This window comes from Fukomys damarensis, unplaced genomic scaffold, assembly GCF_012274545.1.
Source record: "Fukomys damarensis isolate Sample0158 unplaced genomic scaffold, DMR_v1.0_HiC HiC_scaffold_37, whole genome shotgun sequence".
NCBI classification, from domain to species: domain Eukaryota; kingdom Metazoa; phylum Chordata; class Mammalia; order Rodentia; family Bathyergidae; genus Fukomys; species Fukomys damarensis.
The window spans coordinates 9,928,182-9,955,228 of NW_022900949.1; the positions used below are offsets into that span (position 1 = coordinate 9,928,182).

A 27,047-nucleotide genomic window follows, 5' to 3' on the forward strand; every position below is an offset into this window, starting at 1 on the left:
ATGCCCATGCTCGTGCTGGAGAACCATGTGTCTGTCACCATTGTCCACTTCCTGTCTCTTGGCTTGCCTGTTCTGGATGTTACCTATTTGTGGAGCCCATGTGTCCTCCCGGGTCTGCTGCTCTCTGGAATGGATCTTAACTGTTTTAGCTAAATGTCTAGTTTATATTGGTGTTGTTACTTTTTTCTGTTTTAGGCAAAATACATCTCTCAGTGCATTGATGAAATCAAGCAGGAGCTGAAGCAGGACAACATAGCTGTGAAGGCCAATGCGGTCTGCAAGCTGACGTATGTAAGTGACCTTCGCTGTTCCTCGGTGGCACCTGTTGCTGCCAGCCCCCCCCGTCCATCCACCCCACCACGTGGGTGTTTGTCCACCCATCAGTCCGTCTACAGCCATCACTGCCCTCCACTATGTGGAGCTAATCAGAGTGGGGACTGGGGTATAGCCAGCCCCGAGAGCACCCCTCCAGCAGGGCTTCGGGCTCCAGTTCAAAGCAGGCACCCCACCTGTCTGCCTCCTCAGACACGGGGAGACTGGCTGTCCTGCCAATCCCTGCTGCAGGCATTTGTCACATTGTAGCTGTTATGAGGAGCTGCTTTGCTAGTCACCGTTGGGGCCTGTTACACAGTATAAATAAGCGCCGTCTTTTCAATAGTAGGAGCTTGTTGTCTTTTTTTATCTTTAATTGAGTTTATTGGTATAATTCTGATATGCATAATGGTCACACTCATTGTATGGAATGTCTTGTTTTGTTTTTCTTGGTGTTTTGAGACGGTCTCACTTTGTAGTTCCGACTGGCCCCGAACTCTCTGTGTAGCCTAGGCTGGCCTCAAACTCATGGCGATCCTCCTGTCTCTGCCTCCTAAGTGTTGGAATTACAGGTGTGCGCCGCCACGCCTGGCTTATCAAATGGAGTTTTTACTTGTACATGATGTGTCTTGATTCATATATATTTTTTTTACCATTCTTCTTCCTTATTGTCTTTACATTCTTTCCCCCCTTTTGTGGTACTGGGGATGGAACTGGGGGCCTTAGCACTAAGCCACATTCCCAGCACCCCCCTTTTGAGACAGTCTCAGGAAGTTGCTGAGTTACCCAGGCTGAACTTGACCCTCCCCTCATCTCCTCTCCGTTCTGTTCTTCTCTTCTCCTCTTCTCTGCTCTCTCTTTCCTCCTTTTCTCTCCCTCCCTCTCTCTCCCCTCCTTCCTTTCTCTCTCTCTCTCTCTCCCTTTCTCAGGCTGGCCTTGAACTCATAATGATCCCACTGCCTCAGTCTCCGAGAGTGCTGAGATGACAGGTGTACGTCACTATGCCTGGTGCTATAGTCTTTTAGTATTCGTTAACCCATCCCTGGGATTTTATTTTTTTCTTAAGAGTAGGAAAATTGGGGAATAGGAATAGTTCCTGAGAGACAGGAGGAGTCCCGAATGGGTTGCGCCATCCCTGAGATTTTAAATATCAGAGTCCTTCATAAAAAGCATGGGAATGGAGTGGGAATGTCAGGGCTGTTAGGGTTTAAACCCTTCCTTCCCCTCTGCTATGGCTCGTGAGTTAACCTTACCATACCTTCTCCTCAACAGTTACAGATGTTGGGGTATGACATCAGCTGGGCTGCCTTTAACATCATTGAAGTGATGAGTGCCTCCAAGTTCACGTTCAAGGTAAGGGTTAGGGACAGTGAGGTGGGAGGTGAGTGGGAGGTCTCTGTGGAGGAGAGACCCTTTCCTCAAACACTGACGTCCCTGGAGGTCATCCTGCGGCTGCCCTTCTCATGTTCGGAGCCTTGCCTGGCAGCTGTGAGGGCACTGTTGTGTGGTATCACCCAACTACTGTGAGCCAGGCTGTGGGCACCAGGTAATTGTCCTGAAACCTACCTCCATGCCACTTCCCAGGTGGTGAGCTCAAGTGCAGGAAGACGTTCTTGTTTTTAAAAAATTCTCTGAGCCGGGGGTATTGTTCAGTGGCGAGTGCTTGCCTAGCACACATGAGACCCTGAGTTATGTCACTAGTGCCTCAAAGAAAAGAAAAAGAACAAAACGTCAAGCATGGTAGCACACACCTGTTATCCCAGTACTCTGGGAGGCTGAGGCAAGAGGGTCACAAATTTAAGGCCAGCCTGGACGATGCAGTGACTTAGCGAGACCTATTCTCAAAAATGGAGGGCTGGGGATTTAGCTCAGTGGTTCAGTGGCCTGCCTTGCAAGCGTAAGGACCTGAGTTCAAGAAAAAGAACAAAACGTCAAGCATGGTAGCACACACCTGTTATCCCAGTACTCTGGGAGGCTGAGGCAAGAGGGTCACAAATTTAAGGCCAGCCTGGACGATGCAGTGACTTAGCGAGACCTATTCTCAAAAATGGAGGGCTGGGGATTTAGCTCAGTGGTTCAGTGGCCTGCCTTGCAAGCGTAAGGACCTGAGTTCAATCCCCCCAAAATACCAAAAAAAAAAGGGGGGGGGCCGGTTACATAGCTTTGTGCCAAGGCCCTGGGTTCAATCACATATCAAACTCTGTATTTCAGTATTCATTCAGGAAAGCTTGTGTTATAAATAAAAGCAAGGCTGGCAAGATATATAGTGGTTTAGAAGACCCTGTTTTGCCAGGTGTGGTGGCATGTACACAGATGTGATCCCAACACTTGGGAGGCTGAGGCAGGAGAATCACCTCAAGTTTAAAGCCACTCTGAACTGCATAGCAAAACTTTGCCTCAAGAAAACAAAAATTGGGGCCGGGGATTTAGCTCAGTTATGCTGCTGCATGCCTCGCAAGCACAAGGTCCTGAATTCAATCTCCAGTACAAAAAAAAAAAAAAAAAAAAAAAAAAAAAAAAAAAAAAAAAAACAAAAAACAACAAAAAAAAAAAAAAAAAAAAAAAAAAAAAAAAAAGAACAAAATTGAGAAGAGCTGGGGTGCAGCCCAGTGGAAAGGCCCTGGATTCCATCTCCAGCACCTCAAAACAGCAAAGAAAAAAATCCCTAACATAATAAAAACTCACTAATAAACTAGTCTAGTTCCCTGAACTTTCTCCACTTAAGTATCTTTAAAGATTTTGTCAACTTATTTATTATTGTTGTTACTATTTTGCGGGGGATACTGGGGATCAAACTCAGGATCTTGTGCTTGGCAAGGCAAGTGGCAGCACCACTGAACTAAATCCCCAGCCAGTTGTTGTTATTATTGGTGGTGGTACAAGGGACTGAAACAGGGCCTTTGCACTGAGCTTCATCCCCAGTTCTTTTTTTTGTGTGTATGTGTGAAGGTACCAGGGATTGAACTCTGGTCCTTGTGCTTACGAGGCAGGCGGTGGAACCACCGAGCTAACTCCCCAGCCCCACCACAGGTCATTCTTGATGGAGAAATGCTTAGGGCAGCCAGTGTGCGTGAATATTGAAAGCAGTCTGTGTGTTTGGGAGCACAGCTCTGCATGTCCCCTGAAGCCTGGTATAGTGAGCTCTGCGTCTTCCCAAAGCCCTGCACCTGGGCCTCCCTGTGTTGGAGCCCAGCCTTTCCCCGGCTGCCTCAGGCCTGTTGGCAGCCCTTGTGTGAATGCTGTGCCTCAAGGGACACGTGCCCAGCGCTGTGGGGAGTTCCTCCTTTTGAGTGTTTTGAGGACTGGTGTGATCTGCTGGTGGCCTCCAGGTGCCCCAGCCGTGGCCCCCAGAACCTAGGCTGCCCAGGAGGCCTCAGGCATCTGCTCTAAACCTTGGTCTGCTATTGGCTCCACAGCGCATTGGCTACCTCGCTGCCTCCCAGTGCTTCCACGAGGGCACCGACGTCATCATGCTGACCACAAATCAAATCCGCAAGGTAGGCCCTATGCATAAGCCTTCAGGCCTTGCCCCTGAGGTGGCTGGCCTCGCACTCACGTGACAATTGGCCAGCCCAGAGCCGATGGCCCAGCAGGTGAGCAGGTCTCACATGCCTGTGGTTCGTTCCCTCAGTAAGCTGATGTGGCTCTGGTGTGGCCGTGGTGTTGACTTGGAAGACGTGAGGCTATGGCCTTTGTAAGTCTGCACTCCTGGGCTCTGGCTGATTTGTGAGGCTGGGGTGTTGCTGAGCGTCCCCTTTCTCATGTCCTCTGAATGGTGTAGGGCTTGGGCAGTCCCTCCATTTCCCATTCCTCTTGGAGCCACGCCTGCCCTGCTGGGTTCTGTACCTTTTCCCACCCCTGGGCATCTTTTGCACCTGGACCTTGGGGTTATGTGACGTGTATTTTCAGGCTTATGCAGGTTTTTCTAAACTTTTATGTTTTGTGGTACTGGGGATTTAGCCTAGGGCCCAGGGCTTTCGAACTGAGCTACATTCTCAGCATTTTTTATTTTGAATTAGTCGCTGTGCTGTCCAGGCTGTCCTTAAACTTGCTGTCCTCCTGCCTTAGCCTCTGAGAGTACTAGGGTTATAGGTATGCACCACCACACAGCTTAGGTTTGTTTACCTTTTAGGATGGTCTTTGAGGCTGTGAAGCAAGCATTTCCTCTCGGGCCCCAGTCCTTTGAGCATCTTTCCTTCCTGTCCTGTGATGGCTTTGTCACAGGTACTGGAGCATTGCAGTCACCTTTTCAGTGGGTGCCTGGCCCATCGCTTGCCGCAGACTGTGTATCAGAGGCCACAGCCCTGGGGCCGGGGTCAGGGCTGGACCTTGGGAGGTGTCACTGGCCCTGCAGGTGACCATGGGCATGTGGGGAGTTGATACTTGGTGCAGGAACCCTGACTCCACCCCTGTGCAGCCTGTGGTCGGCTGGGCTACCTACCTGCAGCGTAGTGTGATCCTCAGGGCTGTAGGGTGAGGTGCCTGGAGAGAGGGGTGGGCTCCCAAGAATGAAAGGTGAATGGCAGGCGAGGGGGGTGGGCTCTGGCTGTCTCCAGCAGCACCTCACTGGGGTTTGGACACAGGCTTGTCATCCTGCCCGAAGTGTGCTGAGGCGTAGGTCAGGCCCAGGTGATGGGGATCCTTCCTAATGGAGCACACAACATGTTGGCCCCATCAGGAATGCTTGGGGGCTGCCAGTGTCCCCGCCGCTCCCAGCTTCACAGGTGCTGTCCTGGACATGGCAAGGTGTCTATATAGCCACAGCCCAGCTACTGATAAGCATTCCCTGTGTTGTGTGAGGTCACCACGGATGTGTGTTCCAGGTGTGCGGTCCCTGTGCCACTGTACCCGAGACCCACTTCCCAGGGCCTTGAGGGCAGGGGCTCTGGGAAAGGGCTGCTCTGGGCTCATTGGCTGCATCTCTGGGCGTTCCCTTCTAGAAGGCCCTGAGGCCGTGCCTTCAGCAGCCCTCCTTCTCTTCAGGGGCCCTTGGTACAGGGTGCTGTGTCAGGGGTCAGCTGTTGAGGGGAGAAGGGCTGTGCTAGGGCTTCTGATGCAGTTTCAACCCTGGGCCTCATTGCAGAGGGCTCCTCACCCACATCTTTTACCATGGAAGTCGCCTCTCACCCCAGGCCCTGGGCCTTCACACTGAGCTACATTCCCAGCCTTCTTCATGTTTTATTTGAAAGAAGCTCTCATTAAGTTGCCCAGGCTGAAGCTCCAACTTGTGATTCTCTTGCCTCCCAGAGTGCTGGCGTGCACCGCCATGGCTGGCGGAAGTTAGCTCTTAGTGCACCTGGCGTGTCTGTGGTCTACAGTTGGGAGCTCTTTCAGAAAGCCCATCCCTAGAAGGGTATGCGGTGTCTGCATCGTGCAGCTTAGAGTCAAGAGCAACCTGTGCTCCTGTTAGTTAGGACAGAAAGCCTGCATGGCTAGAGGAAGCACAAAGGAGGCTTCTCCCGGGCTGGGCCGCACTTTCCTTTTCCAGGGAAATGTGTTCTGCCCCCAAGCCAGAGCTTACAGCTGTGGGAGGGACGTAGAGATGTGTCCATTTTGCTGTTGGTGATGAGGCCTGGGTAGAAGCAGAGTTCCTGGGCTACATCCTGTGGGGCTCCTGCTGTCCTGGGCCCGCAGGGGGTTGGTTATGGTGTTCTCTGGTCTCCTGGGACGCAGGGCTGTGCTGGGAGCTGGACAGTCCTTGCCCAGGCTTTGCGATGACTGGTGAGCCAGGCTCCCTGTCCTCTGGAGCCAACAGACTCTGGCTCTCATTCCTGGTGCTTTGCGTCCATGTGTTCATCCTTCCCAGCTTCTCTTGGTGGCACTGTGGAAATGGCAGGGATTGTCCCCTTGCCCAGACCCAGTGTCAGGCCCCCAGTGGGGCAGTGAGATATGGGCATACCTTTTGTGGTGGACACGCTGCCCGCTGCCTGAGGCCACCCCTCACTCTGACCTCTTCCCTGCAGGACCTGAGCAGCCCTAGCCAGTACGACACGGGAGTGGCACTGACTGGTCTGTCCTGTTTTGTCACCCCAGATCTTGCCAGAGACCTGGCAAATGACATCATGACACTGGTGAGTTTGTGAGTGCCCTGGCCACCGCCGTGAGAGGGCGGCACCTGGTACCTGGGGCTCAGGCATCGCCCCAAGGAAGCTCAGATAAGACAAGAGCCCCATTGTGGTCGCACCTGTGGGCCCTGCTCCAGGGCCACTTCACTCTTGAAGTCCTTCTACTGGCAGAAGGAAAGGCCATGTCCCTGGCCGATTGGGCCTGGTGGGATGTTTGTTTTCTTTCCAAGGCCTCAGTGGCCAGCCAGCTTCACTATGGTCCCATCCCTCCTCTGTCCCTCAGGCCACCCAGGTTCACCCTGTCCACAGTCTGGCTTCTCATGGCTACTCCCCATGTGGAGTCTCTATGGTGCTCTGCAACATGCCAGTCCTCCCAGCCCCCAGAATGGCGTGGTCACTGCATGGGGTAGACATCGGCACCAGGCTGTAGCGTCAGGGTGGAGGGTGGGCAACTGTGGGGAAGGCCTGGTGGAGGCCCTTGGTGTCCTACATGTCCCCGGGAGACAGCAGGCTCTGCCCTCTTCCTGTCCTGTGGGCCCCAGCACTGCCGTGGAGCAGGCAGAGGGTGGGGGGCAGGGAGTGAGAGTCAGGGCAGGTGGGGAGAGTAAGGGGCTCTTGGGTAGGCAAGCAGCAGGGCAGGTGGGGACGCAGGGTGCACGAGCCTGCGCACACCGCTGCCGCTCTTCACAGATGTCACACACCAAGCCGTACATCAGGAAGAAGGCCGTGCTGATCATGTACAAAGTATTCCTCAAGTACCCCGAGTCCCTGCGCCCTGCCTTTCCCCGCCTCAAGGAGAAGCTGGAGGACCCTGACCCTGGTTGGTGGATTGGCAGCTTGGGGCACTCAGCCCATGTCCTGGGCAGATGGAAGGGCTGTTGTGAGAGAAGGGTGGGGGGTCACTGGGTGCAGAACCCCCTGGAAATCCCCTGAGGAGTGTATGGTGACAGCTGGCTGTGGCCTCTCCACATCATGTCAGCCACAAAATGCAATAGCTGAGCAAGCGGGGCTAGCAGGGTCGTGGTGGACTCAAGGTCCATTATGGCCAGCCACCAGTAGGGTGACTCCTCCTTGGGGGGCTCTAGGGTGCTGGGATGATGCCCACCCTCCCTCCCCCAGTAGCCGACCTGGAGCCCAGAACAGCAGGTGAGCACACACAGTGGGGATGGAGGGGCATAGCCGTGTGTGGCGTTTTGTCGCAGCCATTGTATTTCAGTCCTTAAGATGGAGAACAGCCATCTAGGGATTAGGACAGACAGAAGGGATGATGGTACAGTCATAGGTCACAGCCACACAGCCGTGTCAGGGAATATGGATGAGGAGTGGGGTGGGGAGGGGAATGAGGGACCTAGGGCTACAGCCTCATTAGCCCAGGGATTGCAGTGGGTAGGGATTTCCTTTCTGTGTGGGCTTTTTTAGATAGTTTCACTGTAGAGTTCAGGCTGGCCTTGAACTCACTATGTAGCCCAGGCTAGTCTTGAACTTGCAGCAACTTTCCTGCCTCAGCCTCCCAAGTGCGGGGACCAAGGGACTTTAGAGCAAGTGGCACGACTCCCACAGGCATCCTGAGCCAAGAGGGTTTACCACATGTGTCTCATGGTCCACGAGGGGTGTAGTCAGTAGGTGAGTCCAGCAGGCTGTGTCCCGTGTCCTGCAGGGAGGACCCTCCAGGAGTAACTGCACCTCTGGCTGGGTTCTGTGGAGGAACAGGGGGAATGCAAGCTGGAACCTGTCTGGGTGACTGAACCCTGCTGCCAAGAAAGTGACACTGTGTTGACGGGCTGCTGTGGCAACCTAAGGCGTGGAGGGGTGGTCAGGAAAGTTAGCTGGTGCTTGAAAAGCGCCTGTGGCCCAGGACCATGGTGTGGGTGTGGAGGAAGGATGAGGCCAGGGTCTTTGGTGGGGCTGACCTGACAACGTCTGGTCTGTGCCACTCTTGTCGCGGGTGGCTCCTGTGCAGGGCACTGTGGAAGGGGCTGGGGTGCAGCTCCCACAGAGCACTTGCCTAACAGACACCAGGCTCCAGGTCTCAACCCCAGCACCGGGAAAGCAAACAGACCGTGGCCCCACCTACTACCTTTAGTCATGACGTGGCCTGATAGCCTCTTTGGGGTGTTATGGGGAGGTCGCTGGTGTCCTTACCTAGTGCTGCTGCTGACATTAGCTGTGGTTGCTTGGTTCAGGCGGCCCCACCAGGACACCCACTGTCCAGTTGCTCTCCTGGCCTTGTCACTGATGATGAGTACAGGTGTCCCTCCCTGTCTGGTTCCACCTCCACAGGTTTGGACAGCCTTGTATTGGAAATACTTGACAAAGAAATTACATTGGTACTGAATGTGTACAGACCTCTCTCTCTCTGTCTCTCTCTGTCTCTCTCTCTCTGTCTCTCTCTCTCTCTTTCTCTTTGTTGACAGGGTCTTGCTGTGTAGTTCAGGGTGACAGGGTCTCATTATGTGCCCCAGGCTGCCTTGAGCTTGTGGTGATCCTCCTGCTTCAGCCTCCCAAGTGCTGGGATTACAGGCTTGCGCCACCACACCCGAGTTCTTGTCATTATTCCTTAAACTCTGGTACAACGACATACATAGTGTGTCCATTGCATTAGGTATCACGGGTCACTTGGAGGTGGCTGGAAGTTGTCGGGAGGGCGTGCAGGTCCTACGCAAATGCTGTGCCATGTCAGCTAAAGGGCTTGAGTGTTCTTGAACCCTGGTCTGGAGGTCCTGGAACCTGGGTATGTGGGTGACACTGTCTGGTGGTGAAACTTGGAGCTGTGGGCCTTTGCTCTTTCCTGCTAACTCGAGCACCTGTGGGACAATGGCGATATGTGTGCCAGAGCCTGCTCTTGGTTCCCTCACTCCTGCGTTTCTTCCTTACCAGGATGCCCGTGAAGGAAGAGCTCTCCTACTTATTTACCTGTTTGTCCTCTGGTATCCTGGCATCATCCACAGCCATGTTTCCTTCTACAGGCTACAATCTACTGTCTGTCTAGCTGTCTAAAATTATCGTCTTTGGCCCCCACCCTGCAAGTGCTGGGGATGGAACCCAGGGTTTCACATATACTATGAAAGTGCTCACCACTGAGCTGCCCCTCCAGTACCCCCCAACACACCATTTGGGGTTTGACACAGGGTCTCATTATGTGTCCCAGGCTACCTTGAACTTGTGGTGATCCTCCTGCCTCAGCCTCCTGAGTGCTGGGATTTCAGGTGTGCGCCACCATGCCCAACTCTCCCCTTACCTTTGAGCATCACTTTACTTTCTGGCACCTCAGTTTGCTTCTACCTCGTCTGGAATACATGTTCCTCCATATAGCCCTGGCCCTGTGGTAGAACTGGAGTGTAGGGACTTCTGGGCCCCCTGCAGACAAAGCGAGGGAGTGTGTGTGTTTGTGTGTGTGTGTGTGTGTACTACCACCATGCACACCCGTCTCGGGGTCACTCTGGCTGGCTGAGTGCATGTACCATTCGCAAGCACATTCTCAAGCCTCCAGGGCCTATTGTGTGCCCCGGGTGCTTACCCACACAGATGTCCCCTTGTTGATGAGACTGCCCCCCCATCCCCCCCATGGTCCGCAGGGGTCCAGTCAGCAGCTGTCAATGTTATCTGCGAGCTGGCCCGGCGTAACCCCAAGAACTACCTGTCCCTGGCTCCACTGTTCTTCAAGCTCATGACATCCTCTACCAACAACTGGGTCCTCATCAAGATCATCAAACTGGCAAGTGCCGCCCTGGGATGGTGGATGTGATGCAGGCCTGTCTGGTGGGCTCTGATGCTGTGGAAGAGAGGCATAGTCCTGTCTGTGCAGCTGCTTTTGCTGCCCACGTGACCATGACCCTCTGTCCCTTCAGTTTGGTGCCCTGACCCCTCTGGAGCCAAGGCTGGGCAAGAAGCTGATTGAGCCCCTCACCAACCTTATCCACAGGTAGGGATCTCCTGGGCCACACCTGACTGGCTCCGGTGGGCTGTGGGGGCAACACACGACCTCTCAGTAGAGCCTTGCAGGGACACTAAGTGAGCGCTCTCCAAAGCAGCAGGGCACACCCCTACGATTTTGCAGCAGCCACTGAGCAGCCCTTCTGTGGTATCCCTTAGCCCTCCAGGGCCCAGTGTGGGGTTTTATACTTTGGAGTCCACTTTTGTTTCCCCATCAGTACTGGAGATTGAACCCAGGGCCTTTGCACTGAGCTCCATCCCCAGCCCCTTTTCATTTTGAGATAGGGTCTTGCTAAGGTACCCAGGCTGGGCTCAAACTTGTGGTCCTCTTGCCTCAGCTTCCTAGAGTGCTGGGATGACAGGCATATGCTGCTGCATCCAAATCCCTTGAATTCACTTTTAAGACAGTAACTGCAGGGTAAGCGTGGAGGTACATGCCTGTGATCCCAGGACTCAGGAGGCTGAGGAAGAAGGGTTGCCATAAGTTCAAGGCCAGCCTAGGCTGCATAGTGAGTTGAAGACCGGCTTTAACTGCATAGCAAGACCCTGTCTCAAAAAACCAATAATATGGGCTGGGGATTTGGCTCTGTGGCTCCGCTGCCTGCCTCTCAAGCACAAGGATCTGCGTTCCATCCCCGGTACCAAAAAAAAAACCCAATAAGTAAATAATAAAACATAAAAATAAAGCCCAGGGAAGCCAGGTCTGCTGCTGAGGCTAAGGTTTCTATGAAACCGTGAAAAATCCTACATGATCTTCCTCTCAAAAAAAAAAACAACAAAAAAATGGCAACTGCAGGATGGAAACAACGGGGAAGTCCTGTAAATGCATCAGCTGCTTAATGAAAAAGTCTAATGGAACTTCAGCCTAGGCTTGGAACCTTTTGGTTTAACCACCCACAGTTGCTGAGTCTGCAGTGAGGTGTGCGGTTTTCAGAGCTGTGTTGAGTGGCCTCAGTTCTCACTCCCCTGGGGGTTCAGTGTTTTGAGGTAGAACAGTCTCCTGCTGCCCAGTCTCCCCTCACAAGCTGCTGTGCTGGCTGTGTCCTCCTGAGGACTGGCCTTGGGGCCAGGACCCCACACCCTGCATCCTTTTCCTGGTTGTGCGCAGCTGTGCCCCTGTCCCTGTGGTGTCTGGGCTGCTAGCGGAGCTAGGGCTGGGGTTTTCTTTGCAGTCTCGCAGAGCTTAGGGACAGGGTCTGGAGCCTTCAGGCTAGGCCATCTTTATTCCCAGTAGGGGATGCTTTGTCCCTTGAACACAGAGAAAGCGGCTGGATGGGCCCTGCTGATAGGTGGCGGTTGGGTGGAGGACAAGGACAGGCCTGAGCAGGAGTACAGAGGGGACACCAGGTGACGGGTGGAGAGGGTGAGCTGGGCCACACAGTGGAGGAACCCAGGGCTGACTCAGATGTGAGGATTTCTCACACTCCCTTCCTGGGGAAGGTTAGGTAATAGTGACTATCACCTGTGGCTGGGCTCTACGGGTGACCATTGTATTGTGTCCCTGGGGCCTCCAGCAGTGTCCCCACCACATGTCTGATGTGACCTTGACCCCGGTCTTCATGCCACTTCCCTCCCTCCCTCAGCACGTCTGCCATGTCCCTTCTCTACGAGTGCGTGAACACCGTGATTGCAGGTGAGGCCCAACCGTGAGTTCTGCTCAAGAGCAGCTAGGGGGAGGGTGCCAGGCCCGGGGCACAGGAAGAAGCTGAGTGGAGGGGCTGCAGCTGGCGGGGCCCATAGCCTCCCCTGTAGTCAGGTGGCCACACCTCTGTGCCTTGCTCCCGCCATCCCTTGGTGCTGGGTGTCCCCTTGGGTGTGCAATAGAGCTCATGGTGTAGCCCTATCCTGGGCCCCTTTGTAGAAGTGAGGGTCAGAGTCCTGGGAAGCCCAGCTGCCCAGCACACCGTTTCCCCAGGGGCCACCTGGACACAACGAGCTGTGGCAAGATGAATGTCAGCACCCGGGGATGTTTATTTGTTTTTGTGTTTTTAGTTTTTTGAGACAGGATCAAGTTACCCAGGCTGATCTCAGACTTGCCCTTCTCCTGCCTCAGCCTCCTGACTACTGGGACTAGAGGTCCACTATGCCCAGCTAAAGCATGGGGCTTTTATGGGGGCAAATGGCCCCACTCCCTAGCTTGTGCCAACTTCCTGGACTCTAGAAGCCAGCAAGGGCTGAGCATAAACTACACTGTTTGCATCGTGGTTTAGGCCTGGAGCCCCTCCTGTCAGGCCAAGGTCCCCAGATACCACTGGGACAGTCACCTTCTGAGCACACAGCTGAGGCCTGGGGCAGCTCTGCTTAGATACTGCTTGGACAGAATGTCCAGTTTAAAGGCCTTGCCCCTCAGTCCTCTGGCTGGGCAGGAGTGCAGGATGACAGGCTGCTGGCTGCTTGGCTCCTGTGACTGACCTGGACTCTTTGTTTCAGTGCTCATCTCTCTGTCCTCCGGGATGCCCAACCACAGTGCCAGCATCCAGGTACGTCCCAGAACCGGCCAGTACCCTGCTGTGGGGTGGAGACGAGCACTGGGGGAGTCGATCCCCTGCATTAGCTGTGGCCCTGACGCTTCCACCTGACCACTCCCCTGTGGGCAGCTCTGTGTCCCCTGCACTGGAGTCAGCTTAACAGTTGAGGCCCTGTGGATGTCACTGGCTCATCACTGAAGACAGCTGTCCTGTGTCCCTGAGCCTATGACACTGATACAAAGCTCTGTCCCCTTGGTCTTTTGGGCCCAGGGTCTCCCTGATGACTCAGAGGCCAATGGCATGGTCACCTCCAGTCTAGTCTAGTGACCCAAAAAATACAGAGAGGAGGCCCTAACGGCCTCCCTGGCGCACCAGGGCGGGGCCACCTGCCCCACATGGGGTCCCACGCACAGCCTGTCCATCAGGGTGTCCATGGGTGCTCTGTGTTCTGGTCACCATGGTGTCACTCTGGCTTGTCCTTTCTGGCATAGTCACGTGGAATAAGTCTGCAGTGGATGGCCCCAGGCTACTCTCCTCCACTTGCCACCCTGCAGCATCAAGACTCCTGGCCCTGAGGCAGGCCCAGAGGTGGTAGAGTTCACGCTTGCTTTTTTTTTTGGTACCGGAATCGAACTCAGGATTTGAGCTTTTGAGGCAGGAGGCAGCACCACTGAGCTACATCCCCAGCCTCATGCTTGGTCTTGAACAGAGTAACCCGGTGGGTTTTCCTTTTTTCAGCTCTGTGTTCAGAAATTAAGGATATTGATAGAAGACTCCGATCAGAACCGTAAGTGATCCCTGCACCCCCAGGCTCTCATTTTCCCATTTTCCATAGCTTTTGTAGAATCTGATGGAAGGCGACATGAACATTGTGATGCCTGGTATCCTTCTCAGGGGGACTTTCAGGGTAGAGGCTGTGTGTGCTTGTCCCTGGGGACACGGCTACATGGAGCTTAGCAAGGACTCTGCACACTGAGATTATATGTCCCTGTCCCCATCCGACTAGACAAGTGGCACCTGGCACCCCTGGGAAGCCCTTGGTGTCTGCGCTGTTTCTGTGCCTTCTCACCCAGGCCCACCTGGTGCAGAACACAGCTCAGAGCTGCCTCCCATCCAGGGTGACGTTTTCCATGGCCACTTTGAGTCCCTGCCTTTTGGGTTAGAGGTGGAGGTTTCAGACTTTCCTTTTGGAGGTTAGGAAGGGCATGTTCACTGCCTTGGGGACGCCACAGTCTTGTTAGCAACTGTTTGCCTCTGTGTGGTTGCCCTAGTACCCCATGGCCAATTGGTGGTCCATGGCTGATCCAGGTCGGTCCCCTGTGGTGGGTTTCATCAGAGAAGCCCAGGCTGTGGCTTGTGGCTCTTTGTTCCCACAGTGTGTCTGCTCGATACCACAGGCTCGGCTATACTCTCCTTTATGCACCAGGTGTGGGCTGCTTGGGATAGATATTGAAGACCGGAGACCTGAGACCCGCACACGGCCCACAGGCCCGGACAGGGTGTGCACATCTTGCCCTGTGCTGGGATGGCGGGATGAGGGACAATAGCTAACAAGTATCATCATGCTCTACACTGGATAACAGGATGAGGAGGGTAGGCAGGTGGGGGATCAGGAGGCATCCTTACAGGCGAAAACCATGCCCGCCCTGAGATCTGCTTTTCCCACTGCCCCCTGAACTGAGCCTTCCAGGGGATGCACTGCACTGCCTGTACCCAGGTCTGCAGGGGGTGCCCACAGCAAGTGCTAGCCAGGGACGCGTCCCATCTGCACCGTGTTTTTTTGGGGTCAGACAGCAGCCAGACATGCAGGCAGTGATGCACCTCCTGCGAGGCCCACGCTGCCCCGTGGCACTGGCATCCTACTGTGTCCCAGGGCCCACAGCCTCTCGGTCTCCCCACAGTTAAGTACCTGGGGTTGCTGGCAATGTCGAAGATCCTGCGGACACACCCAAAGTCCGTGCAGTCCCACAAGGACCTCATCCTGCAGTGCCTGGACGACAAGGACGAATCCATCCGGCTGCGAGCCCTCGACCTGCTCTACGGGATGGTGCGCCCGGCCCCGCTCTTCCCTCCTTAGGTCTCGGTCTCCCGAGTCCCCTCTTGGGCAGGGTCGGTCAGCAGGCAGTTGGGAGCCACTGGGGCCAGCAGGGGCCACCTGCTCCAGGCTAGCCTATCGTGAGGCCCTGTCTGGACTGGGGAGGAGCAGGGCCATGGCCTGCAGTGGCTGACACACTGGCGGGTCTTCTTGTGGCCTGAGCTCCCTGTGTATCCTCAGTTCCCTTGGGGAAACACCAGTCCCTCAGTGCCAGCCCCTTCCTTACTGTGTCCCCAGGTGTCTAAGAAGAACCTGATGGAGATCGTCAAGAGGCTGATGACCCATGTGGACAAGGCCGAGGGCACCACCTACCGCGATGAGCTGCTCACCAAGATCATCGACATCTGCAGCCAGTCCAATTACCAATACATCACCAACTTTGAGTGGTCCGTGCTTGCCACACCACGCTGCCCCTGGGCTGGGAAGGTGTCGTTGCGCTCCTGTGGTGCCTCTTATGGGTCCTTCACACTCACAGGTACATCAGCATCCTGGTGGAGCTGACACGGCTGGAGGGCACCCGCCATGGCCACCTCATCGCTGCACAGATGCTGGATGTGGCCATCCGTGTGAAGGCCATCCGCAAGTTTGCCGTGTCACAGATGTCCGCATTGCTTGATAGCGCTCACCTGGTGGCCAGCAGCACCCAACGGAATGGGATCTGCGAGGTGCTCTATGCCGCCGCCTGGATCTGTGGGGAGTTTTCGGAGTAAGTGTGTGTAGGGTCCCAGATGGTGGGACCAGAGGAAGGAACATGGTATCCGTCTGTCTGCACCCTGCTGCCGTTGACCACTTCCTGCTGGTCCCTGGCTGCTGTGTCTGCCCTGACTGAACCTGCTGAACACAGAAGGTGCCTCTGCTCTGGAACCCCAAAGGGGGCCAGCCAGAGGCACAATTGTGCCATCTTCTTAAGAGGAAAAGTTTAACAGTCATCAGTTTTTGGTCCTAAAGGAACAAATTAGAAGTTAGCAAGCTAGGCCACACTGGTTTGTTGCCTGCAGTTACTAGGCCTTTCCCGTTAGACTCCCTTGCCTCGATCCTAGATTCCTGCACAGCCAGCCATGGGGTTGGTTAGTGTTTCCTGCCCTCTTTTCTCTTGCCCCTTCCCTGCCTGACTGCTCTGAGATCAGCATGCCTTTGCCATCCTTGCTTTAGTTGAGTTCCCATTATAGGCTGTTTGTTTTTCCCGGCTCTTCTCAGTCCTGTCTGGTTCCGCACCTGCTCAGGTAGCGGAACTCTCAAGGTGGCACTTTGGTTCAGAGCCCAGGGCCCCTTTTTCAGCTCCCCACTACTTGGGGTCTCACCATGGCCCTTGTCCTCCAGGCATCTGCAAGAGCCCCACCAGACCCTGGAGGCCATGCTGCGGCCCAAGGTGACCACACTGCCTGGCCACATCCAGGCGGTGTACGTGCAGAACGTAGTGAAGCTGTATGCGTCCATCCTGCAGCAGCAGGAGCAGGCAGCAGAGGCCGAGGCTGCTCAGGAGGTGACGCAGATCATGGTAGAACGGCTGCCACAGTTTGTGCAGAGCGCTGACCTGGAGGTGCAGGAGCGGGTAAGCGGGGTCTGCATCTCCGACACGTGGCCCGTTGTCCCTTTTGTATACAAGTTGGTTGATGTCTATCTCAAGGCTGTGCCCTGCTGGGCTTTGAGTCCCTTAGTAGGGTGTGGGATTGATTGGCCTTGGGGACAGCTTCAGGGGTAAAAATAGCAGTCTGTGGAGATGGAGTGGGGTCCTGCTCCTTCCCCAGGGAGCTCTGGACTTCAAGACAGCAGGCAGGCAAGAGCTTGGGGTGATGGCCTGGGTGTCAGGCTAGTGGCCATGACTCCTCCTGGTGCTGGCCAGCCCTAGTTAGGTGGGTTGCCTGTCTCCATCAGGGAAGAGGCCAGATGTGTGGTACTGGCATGTGTGATGGTGAGAAGAACCAGCCCAGAAGGTGTCTACTGTGGTCACCTTCAGCATGTGATCACTGCACTCTGAAGGCATAGCACTGTCTAGTCAGGCCATGTGCCAACCTGAGGCTGAGTGGCCAGAGCCATTTCCCATAGGAGGTGGCACTGTGGGTATTGCAGAACTAGTGTGTAGTGTTTGTACTAGAGCAAGCTCCTTCTTATCCCTGATAGACTTGTTTCTCTTCTGTTTATTTTATTTTTATTTTGGTTTTTTTTTGGTACTGGGGACCGAACTCAGGACCTTGCCCTTGGGAGGCAGGTGAAGGAACCACTGAGCTAAATCCCCAGCCCTTCTCTCCTTCTGTTTAAAAAGATAGCTGTCTGGGGGGCTAAGGCAGGAAGATCAGAAGCTCAAGCTGAGCCTGGACAACTTAGCAAGACCCTATCAAAATAAAAAATAAAAAGAGTTGGGGTTAGGTAGCTCAGTGGAAAGACCTTGGGCTCAATCCACAGAATGCAAGGGGAAAAGAAAGGAAAAAGTTAGCAGCAGGGGTAGGCTGGGGCTCTGCAGCTGCTGGGCATTGCCATCCCTGGGGACCTGGTCAACTGAGTGACCCCCGTCTCCCTGCAGGCGTCCTGCATCTTGCAACTGGTCAAGCATGTACAGAAGCTGCAGGCCAAGGGCGTGCCCGTTGCAGAGGAAGTGAGCGCCCTCTTTGCCGGGGAGCTGAACCCAGTGGCCCCCAAGGCCCAGAAGAAAGTTCCAGTCCCTGAAGGGTGAGAAGAGAGAGAACCAGGGCAGGGGCTAGCGCTGTAGCTCGCTGAATATGTCCTTGCGCTAGATGTTGTGGGGGGTGGGACTGGCCAGCGCCAGGGTTGTCAGCTGGGAGTGGGGCAGAGTAAGGGGCCTGATCTTGGCACTCACTTTGCCTCTGGGGCTACACTCCACAGGGTCCCTGGGCTCTGTCTGGCCCTCTTGTGACCTCATGGGCTACCAGCCTTCCCACATTTCCATGTCTTCTCTAAGGGGCAGTAATGTCCCTTCTTTGGTCACATGGCTGATGGATGCTAGTGTTCAGGGTGTCACACAGTCGGGCCCATGGTGGCTGCTTCTTAGGGTAGACGTCTCGGGTTTGGCTGGTACAGCAGCACTCTGTCGCTGAGTGGCCTTGTTTCCTGTCCATAACCTCCGTGTCTGATACAGCCTGGACCTGGATGCCTGGATCAATGAGCCACCCTCAGACAGTGAGTCTGAGGACGAGAAGCCCAAGGCCATCTTCCATGATGAGGAGCAGAGGCAGGCGCGACACCGGCAGCCTGAGGTGGATGAGGAGGAGCTGGCCCGCGTAAGTGGGCGCAGCGGCCTCATGCTCTCCTTCACCTCATCCCGGGGGTCTTAGGACAGCGTCCCCATCCAAGTGCAGGCTCCTGACCCCTGGCCCATGCATTGCCTGTCACCTCAGGGGTTCATGTCCCTCTGTCTTCCTGAGCTTTGTTGCCATATGGGCATCCTGACAGCCATGCCTTCTGAGTGGCCACTGGGAGATGGTTGAGCCATGCTCCACTCCAGGCAGCCCCAAGAGCATAGGGATGAGGAGGGAAGCTGGGTCCCGCTATACCCCAGCTGCCGCTCCCTGGTGTGGGTCTCCTTCCTGGAGAGGAGTTGCCCCCAACTCTGTCCTAGGCAGGCCCCTTGGATGGAAGTAGTCATTCCACCTGCTAGAGCGCTGATGCTTCTCCCGACGCCTGCTCTTCCCCGGGAGCCCTGGAGTCTGTACAGCAAAGCCCCAGAATGAGAGGATCCACAGACCCCAGCCCCACCCTAGGGTATGGGGCATCGTCGGGGTTCATGTGGCTCTTGTCCCCACAGCGAAGAGAGGCCCGGAAACAAGAGCAGGCCAACAACCCCTTCTACATCAAGAGCTCTCCCTCCCCACAGAAGGTGAGTCCCCCACCTCCCGTGCACCTGGGACAGCACCGTGCAGCTACCCTGGCCTGACAGGGCACCTGGCACCTGCCTGGTCCTGACAGGGTACGGCAGCACCCACTACCTTCAAGTGACTTCTGCCCAGCTGCCCTAAGGAGGCACCACCTCGTGCAGCCTGTGGGCTGGCACAGCACCCTGGGCTCCTCATTCCTGACGCCTCCAGCTCTCAGGCAGGTCCTGGAGTGCGTAGGAGTCACGGTGACCATGTGGGACAGTGAGGAGACTGGACCTTCCCAGCCCTTGCCTGACTGTGGTCCTCACTCCCCACCCCGGGTCAGGCTGACTGGCTCAGGCCGCTGTCACTTTCCCAACTTGAAAAGCAGAGTGCAGATGGGAAAGGTGGCGGGAGCTTTGCTGTCACTCTGCAGCACACTGGTGTTTCACCCAGTGAATTTCCCCATCCTTAAGAAAAGGTATAGAGAAAGCTGAGCTGTGTTCTGGGGCTCCTGGCCACCCCCTGCGTCTCTGGCAGGACCTTCCTTCCCAGGGATGTGCCTGCCATGTCCCCAAGGCAGCTGCTCTTATGCCTACGGCCCTGGGCACCAGTGACACCTGCCTTGCTCTTGCAGCGGTACCAGGATGCGCCAGGTGTGGAGCACATCCCTGTGGTGCAGATTGACCTCTCCGTCCCCTTGAAAGTCCCAGGCAAGTGCCTGCTGGCTCCCGATGACTTCAGAGTCCTGTGGGTTGCAGGGCCTCCCTGCCTGTCCTCATCCCCATCCACAGAGGTGGCTTCTGCCTGGTGGGCTGACCGGTCACACGTCCCCGCAGGCGTGCCCATGTCTGACCAGTACGTGAAGCTGGAGGAGGAGCGCAGGCATCGGCAGCGATTGGAAAAGGACAAGAAGAAGCGCAGGAAGAAGGAGAAGAAGGGCAAGCACCGGCGCCACAGCTCGCTGCCCACCGAGAGTGATGAGGATATTGCCCCCGCCCAGCAGGTGGACATTGTCACCGAGGAGATGCCTGAGGTCAGTCCCCACCTGGGTGTAGGCATGTCACATCCCTGTCCAGGGCTGCCGGCTCCTGAGACACTGCTTGTCTTCCTCAGCTGGAGGGGCCAAGGAGAGGCTACCAAGCCAGCCCTGTCCTGTGTCCCCCACACACCTGGCCTCTGGGGTGCTCGTTCCTGAGGGCTGGCAGCCCCCATGCAGATCACACTGGGCGATGTACTCCAGGCAGAGCTGCACACTGCCTGCCCTCGGGGACACGGAACTGACCACTCTAGGCAGCTCTGCCTGTGACAGGGCGTGGGAAAGAGATCCTGCCAGGACCCCACAGTGCTGCTAACTGGACACTGCTTCTTCCCTGTCCTCTCAGAATGCTCTGCCCAGTGACGAGGACGACAAAGACCCCAATGACCCATACAGGGCTCTGGACATTGACCTAGACAAGTACGTAAGGGGAAGGCAGGTGTGTCGGTGCCCTGAGGTGGCCACAGGCTGTGTTCTGGGCCACGGGCTACACTCAGGAATGGCAGGGCGGGTAGTGACCCCCTGTGCCAAGATGCCTATGAGGGCTCTGAGGTGCCAGAGAAGCCCCCAGGCCTGGGGCGGCAGAGCGGGTGCAGGGGGCCCTACGGGGGCCAAGGTCAACTCGGCCAGGCGTGGGGTGCTCAGGGAGGTGGCAGAGTCTGCACTCCTGTGGCTGGAGCCTTCCTGGGCACACCTGGCACCCTGTGAAGTCACACATCCGCCTGGTGACCCAGCCCCCTCTTGTCCCAAGACCCTTGGCGGACAGCGAGAAGCTACCCATCCAGAAACATAGAAATGCTGAGAACTCAAAATCCCCCGAGAAAGAGGATGTCCCTGTGGTAGAAAAGAAGAGCAAGAAACCTAAGAAGAAAGAAAAGAAGCACAAAGAGAGAGAGAGAGAGAAAGACAAGAAAAAAGAGAAAGAGAAGAAGGTACACGGTGCCAGGCTGGGCCTGGTCCTTCCCCACCATTGCTTGGGGTCCTGGGTGGCCTGGGGCAGCTGGGTCATTAGTGGGGCACAGCCACAATAACTCAGGTCCCCATCTGATGCCCGTAAGGCTCTCCAGAAGGACACGTGTCCAAGGCCAGGCAGTTTGGCCTTTAGGTCCTGAGGTGCCGCACCTCGGGGTCCCCAGGGCATTTGACTAAACGTTCACCTACAGCTTTTATCTGAAGGAACTGGGGTTTTAAGGAGCCACAACATGGCTGTGTGGCTTTGTGGAACAGCCTAACTCCTCACGCTGTTGTCCATACATCAGCCCTTCCTGGCCAGTGCCCTGCCGTCCTCGTGGGCCAACATGTGGGCTGTTGGCGTCCGTCGTGGTGTGGATCCATGCGTGGTCTGTTAACACATCCAGTCCTGGTTCAGGGCAACCAGGAACGAGAAGGGCGGTGCTGTGAGGCCAGAGCACTGCTGTCCTCATCACTTACCCCTCAGCGCTACCCTCCTGCTGAAACCCCGTCTCCCTGTGGTTTCAGGCTGAGGACTTGGATTTCTGGCTGTCCACCACCCCACCACCAGCCACTACCCCCACCCCCATCCCGTCCATGGTAAGAGCTGGCAGACGTCTCACCTGGACACTGGATGCAGGGCCAGGTGCTGGGCAGGCATTGCTCCATTGACCCTGGGTGCAGGCCTAGAGCCTGGCACTGTGGGGTGTCCTCGCCAAACCGGCACTCCCTCCCCTGGGCTGGCTTCCCGGTACTCCCAGGGGCCCAGCAGTTGGCTGAGACCCACCAAGGTGGGAAGGGCAACCAGCCAGGGCTGCTGTCCACAGGCTCCCTGTCCCGTGGAGGGAGTCCCCAGCTCCTCCCGGCCTGCTGGGGTGGTGTCCAAGGCCCCCTTTCTCCTATGGAGCCGTGAGCCCCCGACCTTCTCGGATCCTGCAGGAGGAGCTTGGTGTGAATGCAGTCACCACCCCTGCCAACACTTGTGAAGGACCCAAGAGAGAGGAGGCAGAGGATGAGGATGATGAAGCAGAGCAGGATCCTGAGAGGGTGAGGAGCCATGGCAGGCAAGGGGTGTGGGCTGTGGACAGGCAGAGCAGGGCCGGGCCGGGCGCACAGAGGTGGCCCTGCTTTTGTAGCTACGTGGGCCGGGCCCCAGTGTGAGGAGTGGGACAGGGCAGCTGCTCACACCCGGTACAGAGGGGCGGTGCCGCCAGGCCTCTTCATGGGGGGCTTTGTGCCACTTTTGTTTGTGTTTATTTCAGTAACAGATTTATATATGTATTGGGGTTTTGGGGGTTTGTTTGCTTTTTGAGATAGGGTCTCCCTGTGTGGTCCAGGCTAGCCTTGAACTCACGCCTCAGCCTCCCAAATACTGGGATTATAGCCGTGTGCTGTCACATCCAGCAGACTCCAGCCTTGTAAAAATGTATGGTTTGGTGGGCCAGGCATGGTGGTACATGCCTGTAATCCCAGAACTTAGGAGGCTGAAGCAGGAGGATCACCACAAGTTTGAGGTCAAGTTGGGCTACGTGATGAGCTCAAGGACAGCCTGAACTACATATGGAGATCCTTTTTCAAAACAACAATCAATGAATAAGTAAAGTGTACAGTTTGGTGAGGCAGAAGAGACAAAAGTTTCAGTCCAGGGTCCAGGGATTTAGCTCAATGGTGTCACCGCCTGCCTCGCAAGTGGAAGGTCCCAAGTTTGACATTTAGTACCAGGGAAAAAAAAAGTTTCAGTCCAGCCTGGGCAACTTAGCAAGACTTTGTTTTACAAAATGAAAAAGAAAAAAAAAAGTTAGGAATATGGCTCAGCTCGAAGGAATTTGGTATACCAGGCTATACTATGTGGACAGTACCGTTTAGTATATCGACAGTTATAAAACCATCATCTCTGCTTAATTCTAATTCTAAGATACACAACTTCCGAGGAAGCCCCACCTATCCCCTCCTAGCCTAGCACCCACGAGTCCACTTCATATCTCTGGAGTCTCTGTCCTGGGCACTTCATGTCCGTGGAGCCCATGCTGTGTATCTGTGTCTGGCATCTGTCCCTCGTCTCTGAGCACTGTACCCTCAGGGTTTGTCCACACCATGCCGAGTGTCACAGTCTCACCCCTTTCCTGGCTGAGTGCTGTCCCAGGGCCTGGATGGACCTCACTATGCCCATCATCCATCCATGAGCCCTGGGGCCGTCTCTCTGCCGCCAGGGAGACTGGGCCCTCACTCCCTCACCGACTGTTTCCTTCCCTCTGGAGTGTAGCTGAGGCCAGTAGGAGGGTGCTGTGCTGTTCCCGCCAGGCCCCTCTTCTGAGCAGCACCAGCTCCCACCACTGACCTGAGTTCGCAGATCCTCCTCTCAGTCAGGTCTGGTCTGATCTGGCCTGGGGGGTGGGTAGTGAGGGGGACAGGGACGTCTGGTGCTCCCATCCCTCTGTACCCCTAGCCTTGGAGCCATCGGTCACTGTGGCTCCACCATGTGACATGAGGGGAGAGAGCGAACATTGGCTGCTGCTCAGTGGGGAAAGGTTTGGGACTTGAGCCTAGACTCCCCCTATGCAGAAATTCACCAGGCACAAGAAGAAGAAGCACAAGAAGGAGAAGGAGGAGAGGACCAAAGACAAGAAGAAGGTTAAAAAGAAGCAACCAGAGCCCGGGGAGGAGGCAGCAGGGCCAGTGGAGAACGGTGCGGCTGAGGAGGAGCCCATCCCAGTGAGTTACCCCAGCCCCTCCCAAGGTCAGGCATCCGCCTGAACGCACAGCCATCCCCCCAGCCTGTGGGGACCCGGAGCCTGGAGAGGCCTCCACGTCTCACCTGAGCTCTGTGTAGCTCCTGGGCTGACACACCTTCTCCTTCCGTAGCCCATGTCCAGCTACTGCCTCCTTGCTGAGAATTCCTACATCAAAATGGTGAGTGACACCTGCTCTCTGCAGAGGGACCTTGAGGGGCTGGTGGCTACCCCACAAGCTCCCGAGGCTCCCAGACATCATCCCGGGGTGCTGTCACTCCAGCACCACCCAGAGCCCAGCAGTGCTCCTGGCTATGTGTCATAGCGGAGGCCCTGTCCCTCTCCCACACTGCGATCACAGTGGCTCTGCGTCACAGCAAAGCACCGGTCAGTGCTGCAGTCTCTGGCAATGAGCTCACAACCCAGCCGATCCCCAGCGTTCACGCCCTACCCCCCTGAACCCATGCCTTGTGTGGCACAGACATACGACATCCAGGCCAGCCTGCAGAAGGACAGCCAGGTCACTGTGTCCATTATCCTGGAAAACCAGAGCAGCAGCTTCCTCAAGAACATGGAGCTCAATGTGCTGGACTCACTCAACGCCAAGATGGCCCGGCCAGAAGGCTCCTCCGTGCATGACGGTGTCCCCGTGCCTTTCCAGCTGCCCCCAGGTGAGTGCAGGCTCCTTTTGCCCTCAGTCGTGAGGTGACTTTGAGACCACAAACTTGAGTCTCATTGCTGCTCTCAGAGAAGCATGGTGACCTCGGTGGATGGCAGTGGGGGCCCTGGGGCAGGCGGAGGCCCTGGGCACTTCTTTATCCTGGGACGGTTTTACCGATCAGACTGGGGTCAGGACCAGGTTCAGGCCAATTTGGGGACACCAGTAGCCCATGTTCCTTCCCCTGTCTCCCTGGCACTGCCTGGGCCTGAGCCCAGCTGCCCACCCAGCCATGGGAGGGTCGATAGCCGGCACTGGGGTCAGACCGTGGTGGCCCAGCTGAGCCCCACCGTATCCCAGGCCTGCTCTTTCTCATCCGCATCAGGCGTCTCCAATGAAGCTCAGTTCGTGTTCACTATCCAGAGCATCATCATGGCTCAGAAGCTCAAGGGCACCCTGTCCTTCATCGCCAAGGTACACAGCACTGGGAGCCCACAGCCCCGCCAGCTCCATGTCTTTTTTACCCCACTCAGTGGGTGCTGGGCATCCTCAGGGACAACGAGCGCCTCCCTGGGGTCCTACACAAGCTGCCTCCCCTACCCCTCAGGACGCCAGTGGGGCCACACACGAGAAGCTGGACTTCCGGCTGCACTTCAGCTGCAGCTCCTACCTGGTCACTACTCCCTGCTACAGGTGCGTGTGTGACCTCACAGCCGGCCAGGCCACCCTCCCTGGCTTGCCGATGGCGACTCCCCTGTGCCTTCCCTCAGCTCTGCCCATGTACACCCACTCTAATGACCTAAACGCCTCAATGAGTTGTTTTTTTTTTTTTTTTCCAATACAAGATATTGAACCTAGAGCCTTTGCACAGAGCTACATAAGTAGTCCTCTTTATTTTTCTATGTTTAGACAGGGTCTTGCTAAGTCACTCAAGATGCCCTGATTGGACTCAAATTATAATCTTCTTGCCTCAGCCTGGGATAACAGGCATTGTGACAGGTATCCGGCTCCTCAGTGACCTCTTTGGAGGCCAAGTACTGACTCCAAATACAGTTACATTCTGGGGCCCTGGGGTGACAGCTTCAGTGTAAGGATTTTTATGAGGACAGTTTAGCCCATAACATTGTGTCACCCCTTTAGTCCTTTGTCCTTTCCACAGTGATGCCTTTGCCAAGCTGCTGGAGTCGGGGGACCTGAGCATGAGCTCAATCAAAGTCGATGGCATCAGTATGTCCTTCCAGAACCTTCTGGCAAAGATCTGTTTTCACCACCATTTTTCTGGTAAGGGATGTAACACTGCATTCACACTCAGTCGGCCACCCTGGCTCGTGTCACAGACCCCACTCGGGCCAGGCTGCCCCTCCATCCTCGACCTTGGCCTGTGGCCTGGCTTCTGGGGACCCTGCTCAGGCTCAGCGCTGGTTCCCTTGCAGTGGTAGAGCGAGTGGACTCCTGTGCCTCCATGTACAGCCGCTCCATCCAGGGCCACCATGTCTGCCTCCTGGTGAAGAAGGTGAGGACCTAGCCCCTGCTCTGCGGCCAAGGTGGGAGGGATGAGGCTCCAGGGCTCCCGTGTCCTCTGAGGGCTCCTTGGGACCACAGGTGGTCTCTCTCTCTGCTCTGTGGGGGAGAGATGGGCACAGTGTGCTTTCTCCTGTCACCTGTTTCGTCTCAGGGATCACTGGAGCAATAATACTCCAGAACGCATCTCCAGATGAGGAACAGAACGGGACAGGGACGTAGCTCGAGGCGGAGGCCCTGCCTTCACTCCTAGTACCAAGCGAAAGCATGCAGGGCCCAGTGGGGTGTAGCTCAGCAGGGTTGGCAGGGACAGCAGGTGGGAGGCAGGGCAGCCATGTCCCTCTTTCCCCCAGGGAGAGCACATGGTGTCAGTGGACGGGAAGTGCAGTGACTGCATCCTGCTGAGCAACCTGCTGGAGGAGATGAAGGCGACGCTTGCCCAGTGCTGAGACCACCGACCCCCACGGAGGACGCCCCATGGACAGATGCACAGACATGCAGATGGACACTCCAGGCCTCCCTTCTGTCACGTGTACTGTCCCATGCCACAGCATTCATGTAATCCACCGTCGTCCACTGTGCAGACACCAGAGGTCCGTGTTGCTTTGATGTATCTTTTTGATTGTCCGCCGTCTTTCCGGAGGCCCTGGCCGGCCCCTCCTCAATAGGGATCCCCCAGCTCTGCCACGGGGGGGCCACCAGGTAGTAGGAGAACCCCCGGACCGGGACCTGGTGGGCACCAGGGTGCTTGGCAGACAGGGCAGGGCTCACGGAACCCCTGCTGGCTGCTTTTGCCCCAGCCGTCCTGACCGGTGGCATCTGCAGGAAGGTGACAGGCAATTGTCACCGAGCTGCTGTCCCCTGAGCCCGTGGCGGAAAAGGGTCCTGCGGGCACTATATGATGTCTACATGCTTGGGAGCTGCTGGCGGGGACCTGGACCTGGGTCCCAGCTACAGGCGCGGCCAGGCACAGAATCGATGACAGGGAGGGGACCTTGGATCTTCCTCTCGTTCCACAGAAGTGGGTTTGTGTGGGCCACTGGGTGTGTGGTGGCAACACTGTACGGTTCCCTCCCCCAAGCAGATGCACCACAAATCTTGTCCCTTTGTGGCATCCAGGTGGGGCTGGGAGGGTACAGCTGCCCGTGTCCTCTGGCCAGACCCTAAGACACCATCTCCAGCACAGCAGCCGCTGGCAGGGTGAGGGCCCTCACTGGTCACTCCAGACTTTCCTCAGAGATGACGCTGTCCATGGCGTCCTACCTGTTCCTTTTGACGACAGTTGTCACTTTAGCATGTAGAATAATCTATTACAGAATCCCGTGCCGTGATTCTAGAACTCTGAAATTGTATGATGTGTTACATAACTATTTGCTATCGACATTCCCGTATAAAGAAGAGAGACATATCATGCTGCTGTAATGATTTTTGTGTCAAGATGATCCAATAAAGTTGCAAAACAGACAT

At 55.9% G+C, this 27,047-nt stretch overlaps 1 protein-coding gene across 1 annotated transcript; it reads left to right on the top strand.

Moving 5' to 3' along the window:
* Ap3d1 (adaptor related protein complex 3 subunit delta 1) lies at positions 1-27,047 on the top strand. Its single transcript, XM_010635122.1, has 32 exons — positions 1-69; positions 196-291; positions 1,585-1,665; positions 3,729-3,809; positions 6,276-6,383; positions 7,068-7,197; positions 9,953-10,092; positions 10,226-10,299; positions 11,894-11,943; positions 12,741-12,790; positions 13,517-13,565; positions 14,680-14,825; positions 15,111-15,259; positions 15,349-15,579; positions 16,194-16,425; positions 17,395-17,540; positions 17,968-18,109; positions 18,634-18,705; positions 19,320-19,395; positions 19,522-19,718; positions 20,068-20,141; positions 20,473-20,653; positions 21,201-21,272; positions 21,612-21,719; positions 23,235-23,384; positions 23,535-23,582; positions 23,883-24,072; positions 24,445-24,533; positions 24,667-24,752; positions 25,219-25,340; positions 25,493-25,572; positions 25,934-27,047. The coding sequence occupies exons 1-32, from the start codon at positions 1-3 to the stop codon at positions 26,027-26,029; spliced, it is 3,615 nt and encodes a 1,204-aa protein (XP_010633424.1). The 3' UTR covers positions 26,030-27,047.